This window comes from Drosophila pseudoobscura, chromosome 3 (assembly GCF_009870125.1).
Source record: "Drosophila pseudoobscura strain MV-25-SWS-2005 chromosome 3, UCI_Dpse_MV25, whole genome shotgun sequence".
Lineage (NCBI taxonomy): Eukaryota > Metazoa > Arthropoda > Insecta > Diptera > Drosophilidae > Drosophila > Drosophila pseudoobscura.
In genome coordinates this window covers 19,578,250-19,588,994 of record NC_046680.1, presented here as the reverse complement: position 1 = coordinate 19,588,994, position 10,745 = coordinate 19,578,250, and the positions used below count along the sequence as shown (strand labels likewise).

At 44.1% G+C, this 10,745-nt stretch overlaps 2 protein-coding genes across 5 annotated transcripts in view; both read right to left on the bottom strand.

The window, feature by feature from the left end:
- Window positions 1-1,761: 1,761 nt before the first annotated feature.
- Window positions 1,762-4,488, bottom strand: SiaT (beta-galactoside-a-2,6-sialyltransferase). Its single transcript, XM_001361683.4, has 7 exons — window positions 4,414-4,488; window positions 3,554-3,792; window positions 2,943-3,491; window positions 2,703-2,800; window positions 2,277-2,556; window positions 2,106-2,203; window positions 1,762-2,027 (listed from the first exon to the last, which is right to left on the bottom strand). Exons 2-7 carry the CDS (start codon window positions 3,720-3,722, stop codon window positions 1,863-1,865), a joined length of 1,359 nt encoding a protein of 452 aa, XP_001361720.3. The 5' UTR covers window positions 3,723-3,792; window positions 4,414-4,488; the 3' UTR covers window positions 1,762-1,862.
- A 1,239-nt stretch (window positions 4,489-5,727) lies between these two features.
- The window catches only part of Mid1 (calcium-permeable channel component Mid1), a 36,145-nt gene continuing 31,127 nt past the window's right edge, over window positions 5,728-10,745 (bottom strand). For all 4 annotated transcript variants that reach the window (XM_033377924.1, XM_033377925.1, XM_033377926.1 and 1 more), the window contains exon 6: window positions 5,728-10,687. In XM_033377924.1, coding sequence (XP_033233815.1) covers window positions 9,489-10,687 — 1,199 coding nt within the window. In that variant the 3' untranslated portion in view covers window positions 5,728-9,488. The remainder of the gene's footprint in view (window positions 10,688-10,745) is intronic.

Genomic DNA, 10,745 nt, shown 5'->3' with positions numbered 1-10,745 from the left:
ATTTCATTTCAATTACCACAACACAGAAGCTCGTCCGAATCGACATGCCAGAAGGGCGGGCGGGACAACCAGACAGAATCCGATTTTGATTCTCAAAACAGATGTCTATGTCCATGTCAAGCCCGATGCTCGTTGCTACTGACCCTCTCTGGCGACCGGGGCTGTCATTCACCAGTTGATAAAAATCCAATAAAAAGGCAACATTTTTTAATTTGCATGCTACGTACTCGTAAAAGCTGCACTCCGAACTAGGGGCGCATCTATGGAGCAGTGTGGCACAAGACGGAAGGGGGCCCCAACTAAGAGGAAATACATTCGAAATGTGACAAACAGCTAAAGATAGATATTTATGGAAACCTAAGGAAAGTTCCCTCAAGGCAAATGGTAAGGCTTTTCGTACATATGAAAATATGTACAATTTTCATTAGGGATATTTAATATGACAGTGATGATAAATGATAATCCTCTCTGAAATCTAACAGCAACTGAAACCATCAATATCTGACATACAACTTACCTCCACAGCCCCTTTGCTAGTTCCACCCTTACCAAAGACCTTTACACAATCAGCAATCATTTTATGACTTTTAGCTATAAAATTCATAATTCTGTTTCGTTAAATTTAAGCATTGCAAACACGTTCACACGAGGGCAACGAACGCGACTGCGCAAAGAGCTTTAACATCAGCAAAAAATACAAAGAATATAATAAAATAAACAAAATCAAAAATATCCAAAAAAATCGTCGACTAAACGCCAGCGAACAGTGGACGACGTACAACGGCCAATGGTCAGTGGTCAGTGGTAAGTGGTCAGTGGTCCCTGGGCAGTGCGAGCCGGGCTTGGGCGCTGCACAATTACCAAAACAAAGAGCTGGCAGGAGGCAAACATAAGCGTAAACACGTGAGCTGTCTGGCTATTTGCATTTGGCAAACAACAATAAAAAATTTGAAGCTTAAATCAAGAATTCGGACTACAGTTCTTTTGTGTTCAAGTGAACTTTCTGTCGGGGCTATCGAAAGGAAGAGAGGAAAACCAAGGCTTCAACAAAGGTTCACCTGGCCGCATGGGTTTGAGTAAAATAGAAAAATCCTTTCTGAAATTCGGATTAAAGTAAAATCTGCATGGCGGGCATTCCAAAATCACTTCCTTGAATTGTTTACTTTCGATGCATGTCCTTTTCCTGGTTCAATGGAACCCCAATATTTATTTTGGCTATATTTTATTTAATTGCGCATACGCCGCATATAGCAGCGGGACAACAACGGCGGAAAGCGACCAGAAAATTGCCATCATATTTCTGACTCTCGGCTGTCGCCTGTTGTTGCGTCGGCGGCTCCTGTTTGGCAGTCGCTGCACGTTCAGCATGCCGCATCACGTATTAATGAGTGCTGTCCCCCCTCCACCCTCTCAGCACCTCTCAGCAGCCACACCCACCCACACCCACACGCTGCCGGCATCCTTGGAGCTGAAATAATACTTATTGCACTCAGGTCGTCCGTGTAGACAAACAGTTATGGCATTTAATGGGTAGAAAAACATGGATCCATGAATCCAGTCATAATTCCTCCCCCACCACCTCGGGGCTCCCATTCCCATTGCAAGCCAACAGGAAAAGCAATCAAAAGCCAAAAGAATCAACTGCTCAGCCACTTGAGGCTCTGCCGCAGGCTCTGGCTCCATTGCAGGCGTGGGCGTCATTCCCCAGAGAGACAAGGGGACAAGCGATCCAAGTATTGGTAAATAATACTTCAGTTTATATTCATTGCAAAGTTGAATTGTTTATTGCACTTGGTGAAAACCGCTGATTAAATGCACGTCGATTGTCCGTCAGCTCCGCTTCCGCTGCTGGCTCGCCTTCCTCAATAGCCAAAGAAGTTGAAGCCGCAGAGCAGTTTGTCCGGCCTGCGTATACGCAATATGCCAAACTGGAAGACAGACATGTCATCCGCCGTATTCATGTCCAATGTCATCAGCTTCTCGGCGGCCAGGGGATGCCAAGAGCCAAATGTACAGGCGGCATTCATCTGAATACAAGCGAAATAATTGGATCAACAATTGAATCGAAACACTGCTGGGAGGAGAATAGAGCGAGGATGGTCTACCTCCTTGCTGTAGTAGTGACAGCGTCCATTGAGCCGCGTGGAGGGAATGTACTCCACAAAGTCCACCTGAGGACAATGGGGCAAGAGCAGGGCCAGACCTGAAAATACATATATGCAATATAATATGCAGATGCAATATTAAAAGCGCCCAGAAGCAATCAAAATGCTCACCGATGAAACCCGAGCTGGGTGGATTACGCCTAATAGAACGGTTTCCGGCAAACATCTGCAATGTCTGCCACAGTCGCCACACGGAGTGGGGGTCAATAAGGAAGGCCCGCGACTTGGGATAGCGACGCCTATAGATCTCGTAATTGCTGAACAGGTCATAGTCCGCGCTGGTGAGCCAGTCCTCCAACGTCCCGTTGTACTTGCCTGGATCCCAGGCGGCGATCGTCACATTGCGAAAGATGGGAGCGTGGGCGAAGTCAAACTCGGGCTTGGTGACCACCTAAGAGCAGAGGGGAGCAGAGGAGCACAGTTGTGGGGGGAGGGCAAAGTTGTGGGGGGAGAGCACGGGAAATGCACACGCAGTGCGAGTGCGGAACTGGGTTGTGGTGCAAGTTCGGATTCGGGTTCGGGTTCGGTGCCACCTACTTGAGAATTCACCACACGAATTGTGGTTTTGCTGCCAACATCCACCTCGTGTCCTTGCGTAGGCGCATGATTGAATCGCATCACAATGTCGTGCGTGTCTGGGAACGAATCGAATGGAAATAAAGCAAAACGAAATTGGAGTAGACGGGTAAATCATCAAACTGATCATGATCATGAGCGGTTCTTCCGACTCATTGTGCATGCGTGCAGCTCGTTGCTGCTGCAGCTGCAGCTGCTTACCGATGAAGCGACCCAGCTTGGAGCCGGCCAGGGAGCCTGCGCTGGAGACAATTGCACACGTCTTGATGTTCTTGATGTTGCGAAAGAGCTTCTGGCGCGGAAAGAGGCGGCCGAAGGGAACCTTATCGAAGGGTTTGTCTTTGCGGCGGAGCACCCGCACGCCCGCCTCCATGACCAGGCAGGTGGAGGGATAGTACTGCTCCTCGAAGCTGTCCCCGAACACGGGCTTGTAGTCGACGTGGTAGGGATTGGGCTGGGAGTCGTTGAAGGACTCGCTCATGGACTTCTCAAAGGTCTGGACGATGCGCTGCCGGAACTGCTGCGTCTTGTTGTGGCACAGCTCCGAGTACTTGTCGTGGCACAGGTACAGCTTGGGGCTGAGCGTCAGCTTCGTGTTCTTGGAGACCTTCAGCCGCGGATGGGGCGCCAGCTTGGAGGAGTTGATGGCCGGACTCTCGCGACTCTCCACAACGAACTTTTCGTTGGGATTCCATCGCACATGGAACACACTCCGCGGCAGTCGCCTGGACACATTTCCACGTCCGTTTTCTGCGGGAGAATCCAACCATTTTCGCAATTACTTTGCGCAAACGCTTTCACGCCATACGCACCGTTGACCGCCTCGGCACTATTCACCTCACCCACGCCGGGTTCGAGTCTCGGCTGAGCTTTCGCGGCTCCTCCGATTTGTGCGCTGTGAATTATTAACGCGGCGCTCAGAAGGAGGACACCGAGTAGGGTCTGACACTGACCCGACAATGCGCGTTTCACTTGCCACATTTTCCTCACATAATACCCCTTCCGGCAGTGTTCTCAATTAATATTTAAGTGGCTTAAGAGAAGTCTGGAACTGGAGAAGAATAAAGTATTATATTAAAATGGTTTGCACATATTGCGCTCATTTCACAGGAGTAGATTTATATGGATTTATTTATATGTTGAAAATTGATTGACTTAAAAAGGTTTTCTCTGATAACATCCGCCATATAATTAGTATATTCTTATAATCAATTAAGTGAAAAGCCATGTCAATGCTGGTATTATTGCAGAACTGCTAGTGTCACCTTTGACCTTCTAGCCATTCACAATTCATCTGAGTAGAAAACCATGTAGCTGCCAGATTTGTTGACCATAATTCGAATGGACTGATTTGTACTCTTTTTCGCCTCATTTTCGAACATTTCTGGTCGGCTGGTGCCAAAAAGCATGCAATACAAAACCGCACATGCAAATTACACAGTGGGGGGAAAAGCGAGTGGAAGCACAAACAATACTTGGGGACAGGACTGGTTGTGTTGACCGTTAACCGTTGGGCAGCGCCGCACTTTAATGGCTGGCAAATATTTAGCCAGAGGCAAGCACAAACACGCGAACGCACACCTGAAAAGCTACATACTCCTGAAATATACACTCGTATACACCGCCAAAAGTGCGTTCACTGGCAGCACGCGCAAAAGTTCGCAAAAATTACCGCTCAAATGGCGCTGGCATCCGTATCCGCTGCTCGAACTTTCCCTTTCGCCAGTCGAAACCAATCTGAGTTCCGTTTCCCGGCCAGGCAGCCAGCCAGCTAGCCGAGCCGATGACCCGACGAGCCGAGAGATGAGCCAGCTTCGGCACTGGTGGCGGAATCCCGATGCTACTTGTCGGATCTTTCTTGCTCCCTTCGGCTCCGCGGTCTCCTCGGGCTCCTCCTCCTGTGCTGAGTTTTCCCTTCGGCTTAGCTTAATTAGAGTGTTGTTGCTTCTGTTACTGTTGCTGTTACTGCCTTTTGCCACAGCCGTTAAGCACCTGCGTTGGGAGCGGGCGCGAAAAGTGAAAGTTACATAAAACCCATAGTCCTTTGCGGCCCCCCACAAGCCTTGGCACTTCAAAGGCAAATCCGTGAGAGATTTTTACACATGCCATTTGCCAGAATTTACTAGGACTCTGCTCCAACTGACTTCCCGCAGCCCTCTGAGTATGAGCTGAAATTCCGGCCAAGTTTCGGTTTGATTGCAGGCACTTCGCTGGATTCTCCTTTGGGGAAATCAAGTTTTGACGACTGAGCCCGCGTTAGTAGCGATTATTTTGGCAAAACTAAAGCCGCGCAGTATTTTATAGAAATATTTGGCATGGCAGTGCGATCACGCCGTTCACCAGATGAGCCATCATTTCTACACCCTCACAGAGCGTTTTCTTAGTTTTTCCTGGAGCGAATGACCACTTTACTATTTCTATATGTTAAAATATGAAAAAAGTCTGCTAAAGTCAGTTGAACCTTGGCTGGTTTTTCCTTGCTTTCCTGGAAAATTCTCGGGGGTGTCATTAAGGACCTGCGTGGAGGTTGAACTCGCCCAGCCTGGTTGTGATCCTCCGCCGTACCAGAAGGAAGTCAAAAGCGTGTTCTCGTATATATATATATTTGTTTTTTTATGTGTTTTTTTTTTTGCTTTTTCGGCTTGAACAATAATTATTATTTTTGTAATCATTTATTATTCATCGTCATAATCATAATAATTTTTCTATACAAATACATTCAATAACAACAATTTTTTTTATTATATTCCTTTTGTTTTTTGCTTTGGTTTTACTTTTACGTCATTGTTTAATTATTTTACAATTACCATAATTATGCCAGTTGCCATTATTATTACATAGTATTACTATTTTCCATCTCTCGATAGTCAGAATTCAATTTCATTACTTTAGATAGTTTGGCTGGGGAATTTCCACTGTTTTCGTATTTAGATTTTAGCTTAAGGACTATGAAAATTTCGTTTTCCGTGTTCTATTTTTTTTTTTGGGTTTTTTTTTCGTTATTTTTTGTTTGTTTTCTATTTTTGGTTTTTTATGACGCATTTTGGTTTGCATTCTTTTTAACAACAAGTACAGAAGATTTCAGTTTATTTTTGTTAAAGTTCTTAGCTGTCTCATGTGGGATGTTAGATGTTAGATTTTTACTTGTGTTTATCAGTTTCTTCTAGGATAGTGTTATTTGGGAGGGGTGGCTGCAAACGTTTTCCCTCGGAAAACTCTATGGTTTGAGTAGTCGTTTTCAATGGATATTGTTTTCTGTTTTGTTTTGTTTTGTTGTCTAGCAGCTTTGCTTCCTTTTTTATTTGTTTTGCTTTCATTTAATTAAATTAAATTTGTCTTGACTTGACGCTATGAATTTTCATGTATTATTACGCTTCCTCCTCGACTTTTCGACTTCTCTACTCCTCTACTCCTCGACTTCTCGGTTTCGTATTTGTTTGGCTTTCTGTGTTTTCTTTTTTTGATATCAAATACATTTAATATTTTTCGTTCCTTTTTGCCATGGCACACAATTATGTAATTTCGTTCTGACCTAAAAAGAATTTTGGTTTTCGTTTTTAAAATTCTCTTTTGTTGTTTGATTTTTTTTTTTTACATATTTTAAATAGTTTTTTTTTGGTTTTTGTAGAAAATAATTGCTACCGTTTGCCATACATTTTGTTGCTGCAGCGGAGTTTTTTGTTTCATTATTGGTATCATTATTTTTTTGGTTTTTGTTTGTTGTGGCAGCTGCTAATCAATTACAAAAATTATTGTATAATTCGTGCTAACTTGTTATTGATTCGGATGGGGACTGGAATTCGTTATTGTGTGTGGATCGCAGATGAGATGGTTTCAATGCGACTACTGCTGCCTGTTTGCCTGTTTGCCTGTTCGCTGCGGTAAAGTAATGTTCGCGATATAGTATAATCGTCGCTTGATCGGAGCTACGCTACCCCCGTTACTCACACAATTCAATTCAACTAGTTGCTTTCCTTGCACAATGAAAATTGTCTCGCTCTGGACACACACTCTCGCCAACCGTCCAACGTGTACAATTTATTAAATACATACATACTCTAAGGGAGACGTGGAATTGGAATGGGGAATCGGGATCGGGATGGGGATTGCCCGCCTCCGTCCACCGTCCACCGTCTACCGTCCACAGACCTCCTTCTACTTTCTCGTCCATTTATTGTTTACATTTAAATAAATTAACATTTAATTTATTATTATTTAGGCATCTATTCATGTTAACTATTTTATATATATCAAAAAGTTTTACAAAAGTACACAATAATTCATAACAATTTGCATTTCAATATGCGCGCAATTTGTGCCAGCGGCTCTCTCTGCTCTGTTTGTTTCGCCCCCCGATAGCGGTGCTTGGCCTCTTGTTGTCTCCTTCGTTCGTCCGTCTCGCTTCTCTTAGAAATGGGTTGCATTCGCCTCAATGTACAGTTATCTCGCTGACGACGAAACGAGATAAGCGAAAAGTTTGGTTGCTAATGTAAATTCATAAATTTCGTGCTCTTCATTGCGGAAGTTGCGGAAAGAGTTTTACACAGACGGGGTCAACAATTGGGGAAAAAAACCTTGTAAACGAAAATTCATGTAGGACAGAAACTCACATAGCAAAAGCACCCCAGTTTCCAGGACATGAGGCCGTTAAAGGACATGAGGCGAATTGTTCATAGTTCTTTTCTATTTACAAATATTCATTGATATGGGGGCAAATCAAAGAAATCAAATGGATGAGAGGTCTTTGATGAATGCTACTACTTCTGTTTGTAATATCCTTTAGGTTTCTACAACAACATTAAACACAATCCATATACCATTCCTATTATTCTATCTCTTCCTAAAGTAATGCGTCAGTGTTGAAAGAAATTCGAAAACGGAACGGAAGAGTAACAGAATTCCGGCTGAAAGTTGAGGAACATCACTAGTGGTAGACTCAAAAGAATTTTCGGTTTCTCTGCCACTGCCTGCAGTGGGCTAATATTAAACCTTTCGTTAACAGATCTCGGAATGAATTTGGGAAATGTCCAAAGCGTTTAGCGATGATGCGGTGAGTAGAAACTAACTAAACTAATTATATTGTATAAGAGTGCTTAAGGTATATGTATGTGTGTATGTGTTTTTTTTTTTGGCGAGTGTGCTCTATCAGAGTGACTTTCTCACACTGTTTCGTACTTAGCTTCATAGTTAATTAGTTAATACCAAATACGACTATTTATTTGAATATTTCTTAAGGGCTTAAGTTTGGTTTTCTTTCATTTTTTTTCGTTTTTCGTGTTTCCTATAGTTTTCCATTTCTGCAAGTTATGTACGATAAATTGATAATTTATAAATATATACCTCGCAAATGTATTACATATGTATACGCTACATAGAGTTCACTTTATTACAAAAATTATTATTATTCATTACTATTATTATTCATATAGTAGGTATGTTGTTGTTGTTGCTGTTTGCCTTTATCCTGCCTATCTCCTGTTGCTGTTTACGTTGCATATTTTCCTCTCTATTCCTATCGTATATATAAATATATATACGTTAATGGGGCGCATGGATCATGGCTCTATATGCTGGTAATGCTTCCGTATGTGTCCGAATCCTTTAATGAACCTTAAAGATACGTTTTACTGTGCGCTTTGCATGCCTCTTTCGTCCTCCATGGTTTTATTTCCGTTACGATTCGGTTCCCTTGGGTTTTCAAATCAAATCGTGAACCACATCATGCTTCCGTTTTAAAACTAAATAAAGACAATTCTTAGACACGTTTGCGGTTGTTATTCTTGTTATTTTCGTCTCGTTTATTGATTAATTAATTCGTTAATTAATCGCTCCCAACCCTCGTCTCTGCTCCTTTCTCGACTATAGTATTTCATATATAATATATTCTTTTATATTTCGTTAAACTAATTTTAAGTAAAGTTCACGTTTCGTTTTTGGTTTTCTTTGAAAGGTGGTTGATACGCGGCCTATACGTCAATTTGTTAGTGAAATTGTATTTTCTCCCTTCTTCTTTTTTGGCTGTCGTCGTGGGTTTTTCCGCTAATTAGTTTAGTTATGCCGTTGTTTTTTTTCTTTATTTTCAAAATTTCCTTGTTATTCTAGTTGTAAATTATTCCGTTTTCCGTATCCGTTTCCGTTATTTGTTTCATTTTTAGCTAACCTAAAATTTTCGTATTTGTTGCTCGCCAGTAATTAAATTAATAACTATTTTTTGTTTCGTTTCGTTTCGGTTCCGTCTGTTATACTTGTACATACATATACATACATTTACATATGTATATATCATTGTTTAGTTCCATGCTCCTGTTAAATGTTGTTGTTTTTTGTTTCTGTATCTCTGTTATCATTTATCTAAAAAACCTATTCTTGTGGCAGTTGCTTTTTGTTTAATTAAATATTAATATTCTTTGTTCTAGTTGTAATAAAATATGCTATTTTGGTTTTTTTTTTGTTTGTTTTTGTTTTCAATGGAGATTTATAATTCATGTTGGTTTTTATTTCACTTGAAAGAGGACCATAAATATTTATGTGGTTTTCCTTTGCTTTGGTTTTACGTCTCGTTTAATTCGCTTTTCCCGCAGTTTTTTACTCGTTTTTTTTTCTGGTTTCTATGAGCTGCTTTTACCTCTCAACTTCTATTATTTATCATTTCGGGTTTAACTATCATTAGATTTTCCTATAGAGAGAGGGCAGTACGGGCAGGGCAGCCATTGGTTTTCCATCGCCTTTTGCATCGTTTTGCAGGCACTATAAGGCACCGCTGCCCACAGTCCGCCACTTCCCCTCCCCCTCCCCCTCCCGCTGCCCCAGCCACCATCTCCGCCACCAATCGTTGATGTTGTAGTTGTAGTAGTAGAAATAGCGATAGTTAATAGTCCTAGTGCACCCCTCCCTCGTCTGCGACGCTGACATCCCCCACCACCGCCCGTCCCCGCCTGGCCAGCTCCAACTCCACCTGATTCTGATCCTGATCCTGACTCGTAATCGTACTGGATCTAAGTCTCTATAGTTAGGCATGGTTATACGACCACCACTACCTCTCGACTCGCATTTAAACTTACTCCGGCTACTAAAGTACCGTACTTTGCTACACATTTGCCTATGAGTATTCAGTGGTCTCACCGACCACGCCCACATCCAGGCATTCGACCCGGAAGCAGCTCCAGCCTCGGCGTTGGCCTCAGCCTCGGCTTCTGATTGGGGAGCCTTTTCCTTGCATTTACCATCGACGCTTTGCTGGCTGCTCCTGTTCCTGTTGCCACTGCAGGCACTTCCAGCGCTGTTGCCGCTGCCGCCGCTGGTGCTGGTGATAAGCTCCTGCTCGTGGCAGCTGGCCTCGCAGTTGACGCACTGGCGACCACGGCCGCGCTGCCCACAGACGCCGCTCCAGCTCCAGCTGCAGCTCCAGCGGTTGCGGGCCGCCCCACAGCTGCTGAGAAGGCCGAGCAACGCACTCAGCCAGACGAGCAGCTGCGTGGGCGGTGCCGCGGCCTCTGTGCCCGAGGCATAGTACGGGAATGTGCAGCGCGTGGTGACGGCTGGCACGGGGGCACAGTTGCCGGACACCGGCGCCTTGGGCATCTCTCCGTCCTCGTCGTAGTAGTAGATGCTGTCGAGCCGTGCATAGTACGGCAGGCGCTCCATCAGCGACTCCATGGCGTCCTGCTCGCTGTCGCGCTCCTTTGTCACGTTCCTCAGGGCCAGAGCCACGCTCTTGGCCCGGGCATGCTCGCCGGGGGGAGAGCTTAGCGTGAGTGTTATGTTGTGGACTCGGCGGGTGGAGTTTGCTGCCACATCGCTGGGGATCGCTTGGGGCGGGGGCGGGGCAAAGTCCTGACACACGGTGCACACTCCGCTCGCGGCTCCATTGCAGTAACTGTAGCAGCAGTCGTTGGGGCCGTAGCTGGACTTCTTCAGCTGCTCCCCAGTTTCGGGTATATTTTGATCTGCAGCGGAATCAGCATGAGGTGTTGCATATTGAGGGGGCATATTTCAGGGGCTTAC

Excerpts from the sequence above, each read along its gene's own strand:
- SiaT (XM_001361683.4), bottom strand. The coding sequence starts at position 3,722 with ATGTGGCAAGTGAAACGCGCATTGTCGGGTCAGTGTCAGACCCTACTC. Across the intron at positions 3,492-3,553 it reads TAGTGCCGAGGCGGTCAACG|AAAACGGACGTGGAAATGTG; the intron begins GTGCGTATGGCG and ends ATTCTCCCGCAG. Across the intron at positions 2,204-2,276 it reads ACCCAGCTCGGGTTTCATCG|GTCTGGCCCTGCTCTTGCCC; the intron begins GTGAGCATTTTG and ends ATGTATTTTCAG.